General features: G+C 34.7%; 1 protein-coding gene across 1 annotated transcript in view; it reads left to right on the top strand.

Annotated features, from left to right (window-relative positions):
• CAMSAP2 (calmodulin regulated spectrin associated protein family member 2) overlaps positions 1 to 22735 on the top strand; it is a 170943-nt gene that overhangs the window by 136738 nt on the left and 11470 nt on the right. Inside the window, exons 6-12 of the mRNA XM_007941100.2 lie at positions 2086 to 2227; positions 2536 to 2675; positions 9968 to 10061; positions 12280 to 12373; positions 18960 to 19042; positions 19345 to 19414; positions 19747 to 21946. Coding sequence (XP_007939291.1) covers positions 2086 to 2227; positions 2536 to 2675; positions 9968 to 10061; positions 12280 to 12373; positions 18960 to 19042; positions 19345 to 19414; positions 19747 to 21946 — 2823 coding nt within the window. The remainder of the gene's footprint in view (positions 1 to 2085; positions 2228 to 2535; positions 2676 to 9967; positions 10062 to 12279; positions 12374 to 18959; positions 19043 to 19344; positions 19415 to 19746; positions 21947 to 22735) is intronic.

Here is a 22735-nt window from a genome sequence, read left to right on the forward strand (position 1 = left end):
ATTTTCTAGGAATTATTTTAAAATCAATAATCAATTAAAGAATCTACATATTACATGTAAGCATTTTTTTTCTCTGGATATAGGTACTCTGTGAGCTAGGGATATTTCCTTTAACTATAGATAGCTAGTTTGTGCTGATTAACAGGAAAAGCTTCTCTGAAAATCATTAAGAGGAAAACATTTTCACGAGTCTTGTCTTTGGATAACCAGTGAGAGACAAATAGGAATAAATATCTCCTTCTTCACTGAATCCCAAAGGGGGTCACTGTGAGTCCTAATTGACTCAATGGCAGTGAGTTTGGGTTTTTTGGTTTTTTGTTTTGGTCACTGATACATATAGTTTTCTCAGAGATCTCATGTAAAAGAAAAGAAAACTGACTTTATCAACAAAGGCTAAATAATCTCTTTCAGCAGATTTTCATTTTTTTTTTTTTTGCTGTTTTTCTTATGAAAGTAGGTTATCTCATTAGTACATTATTATTATTATATAGAGATGACTGGTTTATATGGAGTTAAAAGCAAAACTAGTTTTGATTTTTTAAAAAGGAATTCTGTTTAAGTATGAGTAGCTTATGTCCTCATAAAGTTTGCTCATAAAATGCTTCAGTATATACCTTCATAAAATCTCCAGCATTGTTTTTCTTGGCTTTGAGAGAGTTTATATCTAGTAACAGCCAGCATTCAGTGATTGCTTGCTATGTGCATGGCACTTTACATCTATTGTATCATTTAATCTTCCAGTGATCCTATGAAGTAAGTACTACTATTATGCCCATTTCAGATTTAGAGAAAAAGTGAGAAATGAGAGTTAATGTAATTTGCCTAAGATTACAGAGCTATATATGACAGAACCAGGATTTGAACCCAGGTAGTCTGACTCAGGGAGCCCTGGTGACACTGTGGTTAAAGCACTTGGTTGAAAACCAAAAGGTCAGTCCCACCTGCTGCTCCACAACATAAAGATGAGGCACTCTGCTTCTGTAAAGATTACAGCCTCGGATACCCTGTGGGGCAGTTCTGCTCTGTCCTATAGGGTTGCTGTGAGTCAGAATCGACTTGAAGGCACACAACAATAACAGTCTGATTCAAAACTTGTTTTCTTAACTACTGTGTTTTACAGCCTGTCTCATTTTCAGAGAACTGTCATAGATTTGCTACACCAAGCAGTCTTTAGAAAACAAAGATGTTGTTTATTTTTCTGAGGGAGAGCAAAGATCCTTCTATTCTGTTACTGGTTAATATAACTTGAATTAGGAGAGTTTTTTCAGTTTCAAAGTATCTCCACGTTAGAATGATAAACCAGAATATCTTAGCAAGATTATCCCAGTTTCTAAAAGTAATATATCTTAATATTGCCAAATTTCCTTTAAGAATATAATATAATCTATCCCCCAATTTTGGTAAATCTAGAGCTCTGGTGGCATAATGCCTAAGGCACTTGACTGCTAATCAGAAGGTTGGTGATTCAAACCCACCGGCCACTTGGAAGGAAGATTGGGCAATCTACTTCCTTAGAGATACTGCCTCAGAAACCCAAGGAGGGGTCACTATGAGTTAGAAACAACTCGACAGCATATAACGACAACAGTATTCTTTCTTTCCATTTCCCTCTTAGTCTTTCTGTAAGAACTTTGAGTCTTTCTATATCTGAACTTTCCATCTAAATTAAGCCTAACATTAAGTTTTTTCTACAAAAGAGCATAATTGATGATTTGAATACAAAGTTTTCAAAAATCTGTTTCATGGTATTTTTTAAGTATTTAAGCTAAATATTGTCTCCTGTAAATTAGCAATATAATATTATCTGTAGTGATAATGCCTTGGAAACCCAAGGAGGGGTTGCTATGAGTTGGATCCGACTCCATAGCAGTGAGTTGTTATTTTTTTATTTTTAATTAATTATGTAACTTTGAAATGATCATGTTGCTGTGTATTTAATTTTGGTAATGTCTGGTGTTATTTAGAAAAGAAGGATGTTGGTGAGTAATTCTCATTTTTTCCCTGATGTACAGTTCATAATCTCTATCTGCAATTTTTCTTATATATTGTTTAGTATTTCTTTTTATCTCTTTTTTTATATCATAGGCTCGTTACAGGAAAGAGCAAACATTGCTTAAGCAACTGCCTTGCATTCCATTGGTAGAAAATTTGTTGAAGGATGGTACAGATGGCTGTGCTTTAGCTGCCCTTATTCATTTTTACTGTCCTGGTGTTGTCAGACTAGAGGGTAAGTGTCTCATTGAACTATTAATGAACTCTGGGTGGTAACAAATACTTTCAACAACAATATTTAATAAGTATTGAAGGCCTTTTTAAAAAGAACATTTATATATAATTCTTAAGATACTAGTTGAGAATATTAGGCTTGGTTTCTGTGTCTTTCTGTGTGATGATCATTATATTTATATATGTATGTGTGTTAAAGAGATTTTACATATTTGTCTATTTGTACTAGATCACTAACTGTGAATTGGACATGAAAATTACATTATCAAATTAACCCAAAGTAATCACCTGCTCTTTTCCTATTTGAAGATATTTGTTTGAAAGAAACTATGTCTTTGGCTGATAGCCTGTATAATCTGCAGCTGATTCAAGAATTTTGCCAAGAATACTTGAACCAGTGTTGCCATTTCACCCTCGAAGATATGCTCTATGCAGCTTCATCCATAAAGGTAAATTAAATTATTTTATTTCCCTTTGCCTTTTTAAAGTTTGTTGGAAAAAGATTTTAATTAGATGTATGAATGATCTAGCCTCCTTAAGCTTACAAATTAACAGCAATATCAGTCAAAAGAGCTTTTAATAAAATAGTTTTTGGGGTGATTTTCCTGCTTATTTTGTATTTTTAAATATAGTACTAGCCACAGATTTCTTTTACACTGCCAAACCACAGTTAAAGTCATGGTACAAAATTGAACCATTGTCCTAAAGTTGATAAAATAGAGCATGAACCAATAAATGTTTCTGGACCATAAATAGATGCTAACAACTAATAAGATTCCTTCTTTATAAGTAATAAAAGTCTCTTTTACTTGAAGAATTTAAATGTTTTAATTAAATAGAGAATTTAATTAATTGAAAAATAAGGTTATATGCTGTTTAATTACTGTAATGCATAAATATGTATTACGTATAGTTATATAAAATAACATGATATCCTTGAATATTTTTGTACCTGTATACTAAGTCATTGAGCAAGAAACAGAAAATTAGTTTGCTTCTTCCCACTAGGTAATATATAATTGTTCTTGTCATTTTCATTATCATTTGACTATTGAATAATAGTTAATGCCATGTTTGCATTTAGATTTTGTTAAAAGAATGATGAAAATTTCACATGGGCAGTATAATTTCCTAATTGTAAGTGGAGTATATTTTATTTACATGGATATTAAATGTTAGAGCAAATAATCATGAATAGATATTTGAAAACTAATTTGTGTTATTACTATATTTTTAACACTTTACGGATTATTTATCCTTCAGAGATTATTTTAGTAATTTTAATTTTTTTTATGTATGCCGTTAGTATGAAGTGAATTCAGAAATCAGAAATGTTTTATAGTGCATCATATAAGCAGTGGAATAAAATCTTGGACTGTCATATAACTGTAGTATAATTATGGATATTGAAAACTTTAGGAGCTCTTTTTTTTTTCTTTTTTTTTTTTTTAATTCCCAAAGAAGAAAAGAGTGCTTGAAATATTAAGTAATTTGTTTGATGTTCAGAATTTATTTTTTTTAAATATATGGGAACAGTCACATGTCCATGCATGTATACACATGTACAGGCAGCCCTGTGGATACAGTTTGTTTGGTAGACCATTGGAAAACAGATTGTGAGAATTAACTGAGCATATCTATTGCTTCTGGAGAATTTTAGGGTGTGTTTGCTGCCACTTTAAATTACCACAAAGTATTACATACATATCATTAGAACAAAGCCCTATTTAAGACATTGTATGAAGGAACCACAGAATGGAAGTAGGAAAAAGTTATTCAATGAAAAGAGGTCAGCAAAATGTGAAATGGCAATAATTGGAGATTATTATAACTTTTAGAACATATTAGAACCCATACTAATGTTTAATAGATAATTAGTAAAGGCCTATTATATGCCTTGTTGGGAGATTTATTTATATATTCATTCATCAACAAATATTTATTGAATGTCTCCATGTGTCAAACACTGTTATCAATTGTAGGGACACAGCAGTGAATAAAACAGACCAAAACCCAAACAAACAAACAAAAAAAATCTATGCTAATGGTACTTATATTCCTGAAAGACTTCCACAGTAAGTAGAGGAGAGACATTTGTAAGCAAATGATGACAGTACAATGCTGTAATAGACATGTGAACCCAGTATTGTGGGAGCATAAATGAGGTACTAGGCACTTTCAACTGGAATAAGTGAGAGGAAGGAATCTTTTAGTCCCAGAACTTGAGACAACCTCAACAAAACCTAGAGTGGAAAATAGTGAGTGAAATATTAACATTGTCTGGGAAGGAGGCTTTTAAAAGCTTAGGCCCTTTAGAATATCACACACTGCCTGTAAGCCTTTGGCATTGTTTACTGCCATTCTTTAATGGAGTATTTAGTAAGAACCTAGCAGTGTTCTAAGTGGTTAAGGTAAAGCAAAGATTTCTCTTGGAACTAACTTTCTAGTGAGGAAGACAAACACACATGTGTCTCGGGCATATCTGCTTCTGAGCTGCAAGTTAGAATTTCATGCTGTGAAACAATACTTTGCTATTCCCAGTGGCTCACAGCTACAAAATTCCTTTATGTCTCTTACATACATGCCTGAAGTTTACCACCTCTGTTTCAAGGTTTTAGGAATAAATGAACTTCTGATGGATATTCTGGCTGAGGACTTTGTATTAGTCCTGATCTTATCTCCAATGCTGATGGACCCCTCTCACACTAATGCTAGTGCCTTGTGATTTTTTGCATTCTTATTCTTAAGTATCTATCTCTTTTACCTTTGCCTACCTCTGGATTACCAGAGAATGGAAAATAGAGTCAGTGGTAAAAGCATTTCGAATATAATTCATACTCCTGTTGATACAAAATAGTATCCACCATCTGACAAGTCAAAAGACAAACCTAATTAATTCTGAAGGTTTTACACCTTGCCATATGAAAATACTTCACCATGAGAATTAGGAATATTTCTCATTTCACTGGCCGAAGTTTCTTCTTCTTGTTCCATTTTTATTAAAATTGAGGTACCCATTGCTGCGGAGTTGATTCCAACTCAGCAACCCTATAGGACAGAGTACATTTTAAGGCTACCCCATAGGGATTTTAAAGCTATAATCTTTATGGAAATAGACTGCCACATCTTTCTCCCATGGAAAATTAAAGCTAGGAAATACTTATTTCCATATATATCTTGTTAATGATCTTTTTGGCACTTGCCTGTTAAAAAAAAATTGAATGCTACTTCTGTAATCTCAAAGAATAATAATCATCTCACTAAATACATTGAGACATAAGATAATCATATGTTTAAGTTACATACTTTGGACTCCCAAAAATTAATGTATAGACCTAATGTTTGGCGTAGTGCCTAAGGCACTTGACTGCTAAACAGAAGGCTGGCAGTTCAAACCTACCAGCCACTCTGTAGAAAAAAGATTGGGCAATCTACTTCCGTAGCAAATACTGCCTTGGAAACCCAAGGAGGGGTCGCTGTGAGTTGGAGACGACTTGACAGCACATAACAACAAGAACAACAGTGTGTAAATAAACTTAGTTTGGGCTTGATCCAGGTATATAGAAATATATTTTTGGTCATTTTCTATATTTTTTGCTAAATTATTAGAACCACAGCTTTGACTTCAACTGAATATCTGAAGACTCCCAACTTTTCGAGGGGTTACCAGGCACTTTGTTGTCACTTAATTAACTTGTTGACTTTAATAACAAGTGTTGAGGATGTAGACAGTGAGCACTGTCTCCAGTGGAAGTATAAACTGACAGTGGTCTTTTTAGAGGGTCATTGACATTATCGAACTAAATTTAAATTGTCCAGAAAATATGTAGAAGGAATGTTCATGATACTGAAATAATGGAAACAAACCATCTTAATAGAGGCATAATTCAAATACTCAGCTATTTGAATTTAGTTCAGCTATTTACAGGAAGATAGTGGTATTGTTACAGACACAGAAATTTCTCCAAGACTTTATTAAATCAGTAAAGCAAATAGCAAATATTATAGCATGATGCAATTTATATTTTTTAAAAATCCCTTTCCTAGGTGTATGAAAAAGCTATGTGTACTTAGACAGAAAAAAGGTATAGAAGTATATACACAAACCTGTTGAAAGTGGCTTCTTCTGAGTTGGATATTAGGATTTGGGAAAAAAAGGTTAAAGCATACTTTATTTTTTTTATTCTGTATTCTTTACATTTTGTACAATGTATAGCTAGAACATTTTAACTAAAAGGAAGAGGAAATAAACTTTTAAATGACATTAATTTGGTGTCATTCCTGGAATGTGGTGACAAACTTATTGCTGTTTAATCATCACATAAATTCAGAAATAAATAATCTTTGTGAGCTTTAGTTATACAGGAAAAATGATATTTTACTTTACTGACACCTTGTGGCTGAACACATTGTAATGTCATTAGGGTAGTTATCTTACCAAGATTCTTATTCACTCATTTCATGCCAGTGGACAGTTATTGAGCATTTAACCAGTGTATTTATCCAAAAGATACACCCAGCTTCATTTAACTCTACTAATATAGTATAACCTGAAAGCAATACTTTAAAAATAATTTTATACTTTGCCTTTAGAAAGAATACTGTAAAGGTAAATATAAAGAAAAAAATGTATATCACTAGTAGTCTACCCAGAGATATTCCCTATCAATGCTTTAATGTTTTACCTATTGGTCTTTTTTATTATACATATATCCCCATTCATTTATACATTCATTCAATAAATATTTATTGAACATTTATTATGTGCCGGGCACTATTCTGAACACTGAAGATACAATGATGAGCATAAACTCTGTCCTTACAGACCTTATAGTTGGGTGGGTAAGATGGGTGACCAGGGAGAAGATAGTGTTAGATGAAGCTGGAGAGAAAGGGACCCAATCAAGTAGCCTCTTGTAGACCTTACTAAGTTTCCTCTTTATCCTAAGAGCAATGGCAAGGCAATTGTGTTACATTTTGAAAACTTTGTTGTTAATAAGCCAGAGAAAAAGCTATTCTGTTCCAGCGAGATGCAGACACTTTGAATCAGCATAGTTACAATGAAGATGGAGAAAAGTCAGTGAATCCCAGAGAGATTTAGGGAGAAAGTCTGCAGGCTTTGTTGATGAGTTGAATACAAGAAGAAAAAGAGGAAAGTTAAAGATGACTTCTAAGTTTTGGTTTGCACACTGGAAAAAATGGTGCTACTCCGTGAAATAGGATGGGAGTAAAACCAGATTTGGGGAGAAGAATACTAGTTTAATTTTGGATATAATGCACTTGAGGTATCCAATAGAAAAGGCTCTGTAGGCTACTGCATATATAAGTATAGTCAATAAATTTGAACTTGTTTGATAGCTGATGGATATGGATGACAGTGTTTCAAAGAGGAGAGAGCTCAGGAGTATCTCATTTTGCTGACAGGTCAAGTAAAGTGAAGACTGAAAAATCTCAGTTGGATATAGCAACTGTCTAAGTCATTGGTGACTTTAGCATATGCTGTTTTGGAGGAATTATGTGCCAAATTGGAGTGGGTCAGAGGGTAGGGAGGAATCAAGATTATTAGGATAGGCTACTTTTTAGAGAAGTTTGTGAAGTGGTAAAGAGATTGAGTGGGGAGGACCTGGAGAATGATGAGTTATTGAATGAATGTTTAAAAGTCAAATAGGAGGGATTCCATTGAGAGGGAAAAGGAATACAGGTACCTTCTGCTTTTTGAAAGTTTGCTTTTATGCCACTTTGGTTTTATGAAAGACCTACATTAATAATACCTGCTCTCACTGGCTAACCAAAAGAAAACTAAAGACGATTTTCATTTTATCAAAGAAGACAAAACTAGTTTTCAGCATTTGTTTTGCAGCAATTAAAGAGGTAGTGTGTGCACCCTAAGCAGCAAGACTAGTGTCGCCAAGCTCCTTCCCCAGGAACTGCACTCAGCATCTCAACGTTAAGCTGCCATAGCTTTGAACTGTGTCTGTGAACACTGTGGTAGTGTTATTTTAGGTTTTATGTCTTATTTGGTATGATTTGATAGGTTCTTTTTTGAGTCTGGGAACACTCAAAACAATTTTCCCATATAAATCAATGGTAATTTCTTCTTTGCTTTGTACCATTTCAGCTTACAATAGGTTTCACAGGAACATTCTACCTTTGGATAGCAGGGGAAACCTGTATATAGGAGAAATAAATATATGTAATTAAGAATGTAAAGTTTCTGAGATGGCAGATGGAAATGAGAACCATCACGCAGCCTTAGAGATTATAAGAATTATCATTTCTTTAAAAAAAATAAATTTTAGTGACTTCTTAAAATGCTGAGTATTTGTAGTAGATATTTGAATATCCTAAGAATTTATATTTAAAAACAAATGTTGTAAGTAAAGTAGGAAACCAGCCAAAGTCTGTTCACCACTATGCTCTGTCCTCTCTAACACTTCAGACTCATACTCAACTACCTGCATGACATGTCCCCTTAATCTCAGAGCTATAACTCATGATTCCTTCTACTACCACCTGGCAGCCTATTTCTCTCAATTTTTCCATCTAAGTTAATGGTACTATCAGTTGCTCAAGACAGAAACTCAGAAGTCACTCTTAATTTTTCGCTTTCCTTTATTTCCCATATACATTATAACCTTCTGGAACTGTCAGGCAAGAGATAAATATTTAAAAGCTTAAATATGAAGGAAACAAAGCCAAGAGAGTAGATGAACTCTGTAAGGAAGAGTATATAAAGCCTTGAGGATTATTCATAATTAGCAGGTAGGAGGAGGATGCCAAGACATTGGAAAGCACCCATATTTCCAATGATAATTTTGAAAATTGAAATTTAATATGAAATAAGACGTCACTCACCAAATACTAATAAATTTTATAATAATTTTACTAGATACAAAATACCCAGAATTTAAAAGCCATTTTATTTTAAATAATTATGAAAGCAGATTTTATATAGTGCTACTTTATAAAATTTTACCAAATGTCTAAAATTAAAATAATTCTTCATGTTTATAGCTTTTATTATGAATGCATTTAAAATACAACCTTGTGGTAGAAGTGTGCTTTTGAGGATCCTCTTAAAACTTTTTAAAATTTATTTATATTTTCAAATATAAATAATAAAAAGTAAATGACATTATTGACTTATTCTAACTAATAATTTTCAAAATTAAGTGTATATATTGTAAAAATAATATTTTTGTACATTTTTAAATTAGTAAAAATCAGCTATAGGAGTCTTTATGTTATTTAGAGCCTTAGTTATTGTTGAGTTTAGTACTGCTGAGCACATAAATATAATAAATTTTAACTATACACCTAATTGGTTTTTGGAGACATTTCTAGGGATCTTGGTAAAGCTTAATAATTTTTTAAAAAATAACTCTTTGGCATGTCAAAGGCATGAAGAGCTGTTTAAATTGTTGGTATTTACTTTGGAAGAAAAGTTCCTTATGCATTATCTCAAAGTACTACCAGTTTCTGGAGCTATAGAACAAATCAACGAAGAGGTTGTGAATAGTTGTTATAAAATTCAGTGATATATGATAGTTTCTTCACCTGCAAGCTCTAATGTTCTATCTCAGGTTTAATAACTTATAGTTGATATACTCCAGTGATGAATAAATAACATTTAAACCTACATTTTATAGGTAAAGTGGAATAAAATTCTATTTATCATTAATTTGTGTTCAAGTTTTACCTAATTAGATTTTCTTTTAATTTTCTTAACTTTCTTGTGTAGAGTAATTATTTGGTGTTCATGGCAGAACTCTTCTGGTGGTTTGAAGTTGTGAAGCCATCATTTGTACAGCCTCGTGTTGTTTGTTCACAAGGAGGTAATCAGTTTTTTGTTTTTTGTTTTTTTTAATGTTTCAGTGTGTTTTCAGTGAAGGTTTACACAGCATTTTATGTTCCTGTTCAACAATTTCTACACAAGTTGTTCACTGACATTGGTTATGTTCCTCACAATATGTGAACGTTCTCATTATTTCTGGTTGTTCTGTTTCCATTAATCTAGTGTCCCTAGACCCTTAAATTCTCATTCTTGTTTTAAAGTAATTGTTGACCATTTGGTTTCATATGAGTGATTTGGTAATCAATCTTTAAGTGTTCCTATAAACAAACAAAATGGAATAACCTCACCTGGTTATTCTTTTAGAGGAAAGTCTATCACTGTTTTAGATTTCAGATACTATCCTTGATTCTGAATATTTTATTATTTAAATAAAATATTTATTATTTAAATACTAAATACTCAGTGATGGACAGATAATTAAGATAGGAAAGGAAAAAGAAAATGGAGAGAATGGCTCTGAATTTGAAGCTTTATGGTGTGGAAGCTAAAAAGCTTTGTTTGCCTGCTTCTCTTTATATCTTTTACTTTCATTGCTAGCTTTTATTCCATATCAGATTCTGTTTTTTTCACATTGTGGTACCTGTAACCCTCTCAAATCATGGCTTAGTTTTTAAACTGTGACTGGAATTTGCCATTAAGCCATAAAAAGTTGTGTGTGTGTGGAAGGAAGCCTGGGCAATCTGCTTCCATAGAGATACCACCTTGGAACCCACAGAGGGGTCTCTATGAGTTGGAACTGACTCGACAGCAGTGAGTTTATATATATATATGTATGTATGTATGCACACACATATACACACCCCTAACAGGTTTGTGATTGTTCTAATATGATAATCTATTGATTGCACATAATTAAAATAAAACTAATTAGAAATCAAATCCATTGAAGTTGAGTTGATTCCGACTCATGTTGACCCCATGTATACAGAGTGGAACTGCTCCATAGGGTTCTTTGCTGTAAACTTTATGGAAGTAGATTCCCACTCCTTTCTTCTGCAGAGAAATAAAGGGGTTACTATAAAAATCCCTAGATATAAAGATCAAAAAAACTTATTGAATTTTCTCTAAAGCAGTATTTCATATAGCAAAACAAATTTTGCATTGACTTCCATTATAAAACCAGATGCTCGTTTTTATAGGAAATGATACTAAATTGTAAGTTGAGCTTCACTGAAGAACTTTCTTCCCACGTAAATTATGGGACCAATTCTTTCTGCCATCAATGGCTGTCCCAGCCAACACAAAACATGACTTTTGTGCATCCCAACTACTTTACCTGCTTTCCTTAGCTCCGAATTTTGCTATTCTAATCACTACCCTTACTCCCACCTCTCTCCAAAAAAATGAAAATAAGAGAAAGAGCTCAAGAGGGAGGAAAAAATAACCAAGCTAGTAGGTAGATTGAGTTTACTCCAGGCAGCCTATTGCAGCTCAGGCAAAATTGTAGGTGGTAATAAGTATTTAATCTGCCTGGTATTCTATGCTGTTTATGGCAGATCCTGAATATTGAGTCATTGTATAACAGAGAATACATATAAAGAAGTTACGATCCTTCCCTAAGGCAGTTGAGGAAAGTCACATGGTTAGTAATGATCATAAGCAGTGTTTGCACAACTTTTTACAGGTTATAATGAGATTTCGCATACATTGCTTTCCATTATTTCATATGTGAGCCCAGTATTCAAAATACTCAATAATTGTTGCACTAGATCTCAGACAAAATGTAAATTGATTTTCCTCCAGTTATTTACAAAAATGTAAACTGCATCAGTGGATTTAATTATTCTACAGTGAAATACTCTCTTTCTTTAGTTGAATACCAAAATACCAACTATTGAATAAAAAAGCAAAGACGACCATATGTAATCAAAGTTCTATGAAAGCTTTAGCAAAGTTAAACTCAGATTTATCTTTATTTTAAATTTCTCTATTTTATATTATACCTCTTTCCCCAATTAGCCTTAATAGAATAATTTTTTTATTTCTTTATAAGTCAAAATACTTAAGGAAGAGTTTAAAGAAAATTTGACCTTTTGAAAGTATTTAATATGATAACTTATAATGTCCTATGATTTCTTTATGAATAGCACAGGATTTTGAAATTAAATTTTAGATGTTTATTTATGGCCCAGAATTCTTGAAATATTCATATTGGAAGCATAGTACATATGATTTTGAGGTTTCATCTTTTATTCTAGCTGAGCCTGTGAAAGAAATACCTTCCGTTCCTGTCTTGAATGCTGCCAAAAGGAATGTCTTGGATAGTTCATGCAGTTTTGACTTCGGCTCAAGGTAGATTCCAGAATGACTTCGTTTTTACTGTTTCCATTCTGTTCACTAATGAAATGAAAATAAAATTTTATTACATTAACTAAAGGTATTTTATTTCAGTTGGAATTTGAACTAAATTAGTTTTAATTAGATTACCCTGCTAATGCCTGTTTGAAAGTTACACTGAAATGAGTATTGCCTAAATAGGCTCTTATGAACCATACTGAAATTGGGAGATTATATTCTAAGATCCAAATAGCCAGCTTAAAACCACACTTCTACTGCTTAACTTGTTTATAGTTGAGAACTAGCTAAATGATAAGTAGCTCTTAGGCCTCAGGGAAAGTTTTAAATTTTATTTGGGTTTTAACATTTTTCAATGATATTTTAAAATCTTTGAGGCAATCTTTCTCTTACCATTTTGTTCTAGTTACTTGTGCCATTGACAGAGCACAACAAAATATTTAGCATTCAGTCTTTATCTAATTCTTTAGTTCTTCATGTCAGGAACTGAACTGAAAGCAAAGTAAAAATGAACTGTCATTTAATATCAAGATCATCCTGACTTGTTTTGTTTAGAGGTGTTTTTTCAGCAGATCTTGTAAGTAGTTTTAATGTACATTTATTAGAACCTAAAATTTATTTTGACTTCAAATATCCTTCTGATATTTGAAGTTTAAAACTGCTGTTTTTGAGGTTTTTTAAAAAAAATTCAAGCAGATCTATTAAAATACATTTTTAAATTGGCAAATGTAGTGTTATATGTATTTTTGCAAGAATAAAAATACATTAATATTGTAAGATTCAAAGTACTTTCTTATGAATTTTCTTTTATTTTATTTTCAACTTTTATTGTGAAATTGTCTTGACTTTTTCTCCATTTGGAAGTTCTATAACTACATTATTTATTCCTTCTTTTTGCTTTGTAGTGTCCTCATTTACAAATTGACATCTCTGGTTTCCTATTACCAGTCTTCTGGGTTTATTTTACTTTGGATACTTCTGTATCTGGATTAGCGTAGTGCCTAAGGCACTTGACTGCTAACCAGAAGTCTGGCGGTTCAAACCTACCAGCCACTCCTCAGAAGGAAGGTTGGGCAATCTACTTCCATAGTGATACTGCCTCGGAAACCCAAGGAGGGGTCGCTGTGAGTCAGGTCTGACTTGACAGCACATAACAACAACAACAACATTTGGATTGGTTTCTGGGTAGTGTTGTCATTTGTGTTAATCTCAGGTTGTTGTCTGCTATTGTTGGTTCTCTGAAGAACTTTTCTTTACTATTTCTTGTAAGATTGGTCTGGTTATTACAAATTCCTTTAATTTCTGTTTATCTGGAAATGTCCTAATTTCACCATCATATTTGAGGGCCAGTTTTGCTACATATATAATGCTAGATTGACAGTTTTTTTCTTTCAGAGTTTTAGATATGTCATCCCATTGCTTTCTTGCCTGCATGATTTCTGCCAGAAACCAGAGCTTAGTCTTAAGAAATTTTGTTTTTCTTGATTACTATCAGGATTCTTTCTTTGTCTTTGGCTTTAAGGAGTTTAATTATGATATGTCTTGGTGATTTTTTTGTGGGTGGATATCAGGTTTGGTGTTAATTGAGCTTCTTGAATGCGTATCTTCTCATCTTTCATGGTATTATGGAAGTTTACTTCCAACAAATCTTCAAAAATTCTCTCAGTGCTATTTTTTTGTCTCTTCCTGTTCTGGAATACTGATCATACTTAAGGTATTCCTCTTGATAGTGTCCCACATAGCTTTTAGACTTTCTTTTTGTTGTTGTTGTTCGTCTTTACTCTGATTATTTCTCTAACAGATTATTATTGAGAGATTTGTCTTCAGTTTCACTACTTCTGTCTCCCATTGATTCATTTCTATTCCTCTGCCCTTTCATTGCGATATCTATTTCTGAAATGTTACTAGATATTCTGAATTTCTATTTGCTGTTTTTATTTGGTTTCTAATTTTCTATTTGGCCTTTTTTCTTTTTTTTTTTTAATTCTTCTTGAGTGTTGTCTGTGTTTTCCTTCATCTTTCTCTCAATTCACTGAAGGTACCTAAATAGAATTCTTTTGAATTCCTTATTAGGTAGTCCCAATGCCGTTTCTGCCTCAGGAAAGTTTTCTGGCATTGTATTTTTATCACTTGTTTCAGCCACTCTTTCTTATTTTTTAAGGAACTCCGGTGCAGTGCCTAAGGCATTTGACTGGTAACCAGAAGGTTGATGGTTCAGACCCACCAACTGTTCCATGGAAGGAAAATGGGACAGTCTACTTCCATAAAGATTTACCACCTTGGAAACCCAGTGGGAGTCACTATGAGTTGGAACTGACTTGATGGCAGTGGGGTTTTTTTTGGTTTTTTGGGTTTTTTTTTTTTTTTTTTTTTTGGTCTTATTTCTTAAGGAACTTTGGTAGTGCACTGATTAAATATTTGGCTGCTAACCAAAAGGTCAGTGGTTCAAACCCTCCAGCTCTTCCATGGGAGAAAGATAAGGCAGTCTGCTTCCATAAAGGTTTATAGCCTTGTAAACCCTATGAGACAGTTCTGCTCTGTCCAGTAGGGTTGCTGTGAGTCAGAATCAACTCCATGGCAGTGGGTTTGGTGACTGATTGATTGATTAATTGATGTATTTATTTATTTGTTTGTTTGTCTTCTTTGTGTGAACTGAGATTGTCTGTCGTCTCTGAAATGTTGTGGTGCTATTGTATTTGTATTTAATTGATGATTGTATGTTGAGTGTTTTGCCCAGGTTTTTTTATTTTCCTTTTATTTTGTTTTCTATATTTGGGCAAGCTGGACAAGTAATGCTACTCTGCTCACTAGTTTGGCAGCACTTAGGTACTTACCACCTGGTGGGTGTGATAGAATGTGCCTTTGCACATTTCTCTGTTCTTGGAGAGCAGTTGAGGACAGACTGGGTTAATGTTGTCCATTGTCTCTTGTCGATCAGGTAGTACAGGAGCGTGGTGGCAGTTGCCCACTGTGGGGTAGGACTGTGGGAAGTGTGGGTGTGGCTGCATAGTGTGGATGTAATTGCTGCCTCCTCCTGGATAAACTCCAAAAAACCAAACTCAACTGCCATTGAGTCGATTCCAACTCATAGCAATCCTTCCTTGATCCTTCCTTGGGTTTTCAAGGCAGTATCTCTATGAAAGTAGATTGCCCCGTCTTCCATCTGAGGAGTGGCTGGTAGGTTTGAACCACCAGCCTTTTGGTTAGCAGTTGAATACCTTAGGCACTATGCCACCAGAGCTCCTTCTCCTCCTGAGTTGTTGTTGTTTATTGTTGTTGTTATGTGCTGTTGAGTCGGCCCCAACTCATAGCGACCTCTCCTTGGGTTTCCAAAGCCATATCTCTACAGAAGTAGATTGCCCAACCTTCTTTCCAAGGAGTGGCTGGTGGATTTGAAGCTCCAGCCTTCTAGTTAGCAGTCAAGTGCCTTAGGCACTATGCTGCCAGAGCGCCTCTCCTCCTGGGTAGGACAAAAAAGGAAAAAAGCAAACAAAAAAAACAAGGGAAGGAAACAAAGAAAAGAGAAAAGGAAGACAAAAGGAGCAGGGGGAAAAAAAGAAAGACAAGAGAAGGGAAAGGAAAAAAAAAAAGGAGAAAACTGGGGAGGGTACCCAGTCGGCAGTCCTTCCACCTGAGGCAGCTGCAGGTTGTGGGGCACCCAGTCCAGGATGTTACTTCTGCCCGCTTAAGAGGCACCTGGGGGCTGGTGGCCTAGTCTGGGATAATGTGTTCTGCTGTTCTCTAAAAGGTGGAGAGCACATGTCTCCAAATGCTGGGGTGGCACACACACAGCATCCAATTCACAAGCGCATGCCTCCAACCTCAGGCGGGGCAGGGATAGTGAAGGGAGTATGTCACTGGCTGCTGGGTGGGTGGGGGTGGGGCTTTACCTACAAATTAAAAAAGGATTTTCCTTCTTTCCCCTCTGATTTACTACTGTAAGTCTTCATACTGCCCCCATTAAGTTTCTATTCCTTAATTGTCCTTGAAATTTGCCACAAGAGGTGTTAGGTGAGAATATTGCTGATCTAGAAGCATCTCTGTATTTTTCCCCATGAGAAACTTTTTTACTACGTAGTAGTATTTCTTTAATGCTTTTTTTGGCTGGTTATATGGTGACATTTCCCTCTTTGAAATTTAGAGAAAATATCTATCTTCTTGTTTATCACTCTTGCACTATTTAGTCTTTTAATCTCAGAAACTTTCCACTTGAAGAGTGTATTATCCCATAGTCATTATTTCTAGGAACCTGAGTGGACAGTCTTCCAAATTTCTGACACTGAAAAATGTCTTCATTTAGATCCCCTTGGAGACTCACCTCTCTGAGACGTCCAAATGGCTACCTTTTCCCATTTTTCCCAGCAGACCAACTTGTTATAATATAGCTGCATGTCTAAATTCTTTTCCTTGAAAAATCTGTTACCATCCTTCTAGGCTCCTAGTAACCCTCACTCATCTGTATTTCCCCCATATGGCCTCAGTGTAGAATTTTAGAGGAAGGATTTAAGTATTTCTTCCTCCTAAGAATAGTGCAGTCACATGTACAAATGTTACTGCATCCAAGTAATGATGTTATGAGAAACAAAAAGCAAACGAACAAAAACATGAAGAAGATAAGGGCAAAAGACATTTTCGGCAGCTACTTCACACCGTTGTGTAGAGTTAGACTAGACCAAAATCCTCTATGCATATGTGAAAGTGAGGCAATGAATAGGAATTTACAATACTTTAGCCATTATTTGGAGAAGAAAAAAAAAAGAGTGAACAAATTTTAATGACTTGTTTATATACAAGATTACCCTTTCATCATAGATTAAAGAAAGAGTGAGAACTGTGGAAATGGCTTTAGAGGAAGGAATAATAGAAACCAGCATGACAGGGGAGCAGTGTGAGAATTCTGATAGTTCTAGCAAATGAACATATAGAGAAAACTTGATGGACATTGCAGAGGGAAAAGGTCCACATACTCACCAAAGTAAGAGGTGGAACAATGTTTTGTGTGGTATGTTATGCCAACTGAGCTTGATGTCCCCTGTGACTATGGTCCCAAGCCCACAGGTTCAACTACTCAGTTCTCTGGGTAGCTGGCTGTGACCAGGAAGTGACTACAACCTTGTCCCTTGTCAACTCTACTACATACCTGGGAATTCAGATGATACAAATACACTTATAGGGCCGTTTTCTGCCAACCCTATACATGGTCTTGGGTACACTCCCTGTTTCATAGACATACCTATTCAGCCTATCCACGCATCTATCCACCCATATACCCATGTTTGCTTTCACTGACAGTGCAGTACTGTATGTGCAAAAGGGTTCATCTTTGTAGTCTGTACCTCCCATGTACCTTTCTGTGTCTTGCTCTTCGTCATTGTCACCGTGTTAATCACTCACGTTTGGTACATTGCCCTTCTCTTCACCCAAATCTATACTTATCTCTACCTATCTAACAGTGTTCCCTGCCCTACCCTCCCACCCCTGGTAACCAACAAAGAAAATTTCCTTCCATAGATGAACCCAATTGACTTTTACAGTAACAGACTAACACAATATTTGTCTTTTTGTGATTAACTTATTTCACTCAGCATAATGTCCTCCAAGTTCATCCACCTTATGCAGTGTTTTGCAGATTCTAGGTTATTCTTTAGGGTTGCATAGTATTCCATTGTGTGTATATACCATAGTTTGGTTATCCATTCCTCAGTTGATGGACACCTAGGTTGTTTCCATCTTTTGGCTATTGTAAATAGTGCTGCGATGAACATAGGCATGCATATGTCTGTTCTTGTCATGGTTCTCACTTCTTTAGGATATATAGCTAGTAATGGAATGGCTAGGTCAAATGGTATTTCTGATTCCAACTTTTTCAGGAATTGCCATACTGCTTTCCACAGTGGTACGTTTCTTTTTTTTTTGTTGTTGGACTACAAGAAAGGGTATGGGCAGAGTTACTTAGAAAGATAAAAACAATGAGAAGATAGCTTGATTTGAGCTATATGTCATTATAATATAGTAGACTGTCTAGTCCCTTAAGTTAATTGGAATAGGGCAGAACTAATGAAAAAATAACAGGAAAGTATCATATTTTTAGAAGCATTGAGGTCTTCAAAGTGCAGACCACTGTATCACTTTTGCTGTAACATTAGTGAGCAGGGGAGCTACCAGGGTTTATTACACCTGTGTGTTTTAAAGATTTAGATTAGACCAAAATATTTTAAATTGATGTGTTCAATTTAACTTTTTTATATCTCAGTGTTTCTTTTTGTAAAATGAAAATAATATACCATATCTTATCTCACAGAAACATTGGATATATATGAAAAGACATCAAGCTCTTTGACTGAAAGACATAAAATATATATAAATACATATTATATTACATATCTGCATATTTTACATATTATGATCTTTAAACCATTCTTTGGTTTAAACAATACGTGTCCTTATTTTTTATTTATAATGAAAAATTGGGAGATGATAATATTGTTTCTAACTTCAACCATTCTGTATAAATTTTATATTAAAAAGATAAAATGTAACACAAATTTTAATTTTCAAATGGCAAATTTACTTTACATTACAGTGAGGAAGGAGCTACATTTACACAGTCTCATCATCATTTGCCTTCCAGACATTCACGTCCCCAAGCTCATTCTTCAGCCTCAGGTAAAGGTATTTAAAGAAGTCTAGAAAAGTGCTTTAACTGGGAAATGATTGAGAATAAATATAAAGAAATAGAAGTATCCAATGTTTTTTCTGAAAATTGGCTATTATTGCATACACTCTAAAAAGTTGACTTATTTCTCTGTGTTTGCTTTTTTTTTTCTAAAATAATGTCTAATTCTCCAAATATACCTACTTACTTTTTAGTACTATTAGTAAATCCTTAAGTATGTAAAATGTTAAATTGGTGTAAGTTGAAAATTTTTACAAAATTACAATGACTTTTTCTTTTTTTGCATGTGAAGGAGGAATTAGAAGATCTTCATCTATGTCTTATGTTGATGGCTTCATAGGGACGTGGCCCAAAGAGAAAAGGTCAGCAAAGGGAATGATTTTTAGAGTGTTCACTTTGTCAAGAAATCCTCATTTTATTCCTAACCCTGCTGCTCCCCATCTTTTTTATTGTTGTAACCATATTCTAAATATAGACTTTTAAGAAAAGGACTACATAGGCAAATGATAACTGAGACGTCAAAAGGTCTGAGTTTTAAAAAGTAGACCTAACTTTCCTTGAGGACAATATGATTATGAGAAATGGCAAAATAAAAGAAACATATTTTTAACTAAATATTGTTGTTCAGTGATACCAAAACAAATCATTTCTTTTCTAAAATTATTTAAGGATTTTCTCTTTAATTTTTTTTTAGATCATCAGTACATGGAGTTTCATTTGATATTTCTTTTGATAAAGAAAACAGTGTACAGAAATATACTCCGAACAGAGGAATTACTCGTTCTATTAGTAATGAAGGACTTACTCTGAACAATAATCGTGTATCTAAACACATTAAGAAAAATTTGTCCTTCAAGCCAGTAAATGGAGAAGAAGAATCAGAAAGCGTTGAAGAAGAACTTAATATAGACCCTCACCATGACCTCAGATCTTATATGCCCCTTAATGCAAATGAACTAAATTCTAATGAGAATATTCATTATAAGTTTCCAAATGGAGCTTTGCAAAATAGAGTACTTCTGGATGAGTTTGGCAATCAGATCTTCACACCAAGCATTGAAGAAGCATTACAAATAATTCATGATACGGAAAAATCTCCCAACACACCTCAGCCAGACCAAATTGCTAATGGCTTCTTTCTTCATAACCAGGAAATGAGTATCCTGAATTCAAATATCAAGCTAACTCAATCTAGCCCTGACAACATGTCTGATACAAAAGGTGCCTTGAGTCCCGTAACTGACAATACTGAAGTAGACACTGGAATCCATGTTCCTTCAGAAGATATTCCTGAAACTATGGATGAGGATTCTTCTTTGAGAGATTATACTGTAAGCTTAGACTCTGACATGGATGATGCATCTAAATTTCTGCAGGACTATGATATGAGAGCCAGCATCCCCAGAGAAGCTTTGAGTCCCTGCCCCAGTACAATAAGTACCAAATCTCAGCCAGGCAGCAGTGCTTCTTCTAGTTCTGGAGTTAAAATGACTAGCTTTGCTGAACAGAAGTTCAGGAAATTGAATCACACTGATGGAAAAAGTAGTGGAAGCAGTTCTCAAAAAACTACGCCAGAGGGTTCTGAACTTAATATTCCTAATGTGGTTGCTTGGGCACAAATTCCAGAGGAAACTGGCCTTCCACAAGGACGGGACACTACCCAGCTCTTGGCTTCTGAAATGGTGCATCTTAGGATGAAACTGGAAGAAAAAAGACGTGCTATAGAAGCCCAGAAGAAGAAAATGGAAGCTGCTTTTACTAAACAGAGGCAGAAAATGGGAAGGACAGCGTTCCTTACTGTAGTGAAAAAGAAAGGGGATGGGATTTCCCCTCTTCGAGAGGAAGCAGCTGGTGCAGAAGATGAGAAAGTATACACTGACCGAGCAAAAGAAAAGGAACCACAGAAAGCTAATGGACAAAGGAGCAAGTCTCTGGCAGATATCAAAGACAGCATGGAGAATCCTCAAGCCAAGTGGCTGAAGTCTCCAACCACACCTGTCGATCCTGAGAAGCAGTGGAACCTGGCAAGCCCCTCAGAAGAAACTTTAAATGAAGGAGAGATTTTAGAATATACAAAATCCATTGAAAAATTAAATTCATCTCTGCATTTTCTACAACAAGAAATGCAACGCTTGTCACTTCAGCAGGAAATGTTAATGCAGATGAGAGAGCAACAGTCTTGGGTGATTTCACCTCCACAGCCCTCTCCACAGAAACAAATCAGAGATTTTAAACCTTCCAGGCAGGCAGGCCTGTCATCTTCCATTGTACCATTCTCCTCAGACTCCCCTCGTCCTACTCATCCATCTCCACAATCTACTAACAGGAAAAGCACATCTTTTTCTGTTAAAAATCAAAGGACTCCTAGGCCAAATGAATTAAAAATAACACCTTTGAATCGAACCCTGACACCCCCACGGTCTGTTGATAGTCTTCCTCGGTTAAGGAGGTTTTCGCCAAGTCAGGTTCCTATTCAGACTAGGTCATTTGTATGTTTTGGAGATGATGGAGAACCTCAGCTAAAGGAATCCAAACCTAAAGAGGAAGTTAAAAAAGAGGAATTGGAATCCAAGGAGACTTTGGAACAGCATGTCCATAATCTGGAAGAAAAGGTCAAACCTTTGGAGTCAACGGTGTCTGAAGTCCTGTCACAGCCTATCACAGAGACTGTTTGTCTAACACCAAATGAGGACCAACTGAATCAACCCACAGAACCACCTCCTAAACCCATTCTCCCACCCACAGCTCCTAAAAATGTTAATCTAATTGAAGTTTCCCTCTCAGATTTGAAACCCCCTGAAAAGGCCGATGTATCTGTTGAAAAATATGAAGGAGAAAGTGATAAAGAACAGTTTGATGATGACCAGAAAGTATGCTGTGGATTCTTTTTTAAGGTAATACTAATCTGCATTGGTTTTGAGTATCTTTATTAGATGGATATTTTTTGTTTGTTAGTTTGTCATTGTCAGAGTTGACATGCTCGCTTCTGTTACCAATCTGTTTTGTTCCAAGTCTCCCCTTGGCGGACTTCAATGTTCAAGCACACTGTAATTCATCAGATAGTCTTCTGATACAGATTCAAAGCTGTAATAAATCCTTTTATTGCCAAATCATTGCACATTTTAAATACACTCCCTGGTTTTGCTCCTGTGCCTCTGTTTCTCACTTTCACAAAAGCCTTTAAAAATTAAGGCTGTTCATATCTCTTCAAAGAGAGAGTCTGTTGCCAATTTGTAAAAAGCTCTTAATTTAGCATTATAAATAAGTATAGTTTAGGCTTAGGGTTTTTTTTTTTTTTTTTTTTTTTAAATCTTGAGCATCTTTTCTTACATGCTTTGTCATTTAAAAATCTTCTTAAAACTGACCAGACAGGATCTAAGAAGTTGAAACATTTTGCATATATAGTTCAAACACTTGTCATTGAAATGATTCTTTTGAAAGTGCTGGATAAAGGTCTAGAGCATGCACCTTTAAGGCTATTGATATTGATAGTAAGATCCAACCTATTTTTACAATACTGTAGCCAACTAACACAAATAATAAACATCATCCCTTCTTGATGCTTATAAGATCTTATAATTTATCACAGATATTAAAAAGCCTAAAAATATTTGTAAACATCCTCCTGGAGTTTTCATCTTTGTATTTTTCTGTTTTCCAGGTTACCTATAAAGAATAATACT

This window comes from Orycteropus afer, unplaced genomic scaffold, assembly GCF_000298275.1.
Source record: "Orycteropus afer afer isolate SDZICR_OR568_19922 unplaced genomic scaffold, OryAfe1.0 scaffold00075, whole genome shotgun sequence".
In the NCBI taxonomy this organism is placed as follows: Eukaryota; Metazoa; Chordata; class Mammalia; order Tubulidentata; family Orycteropodidae; genus Orycteropus; species Orycteropus afer.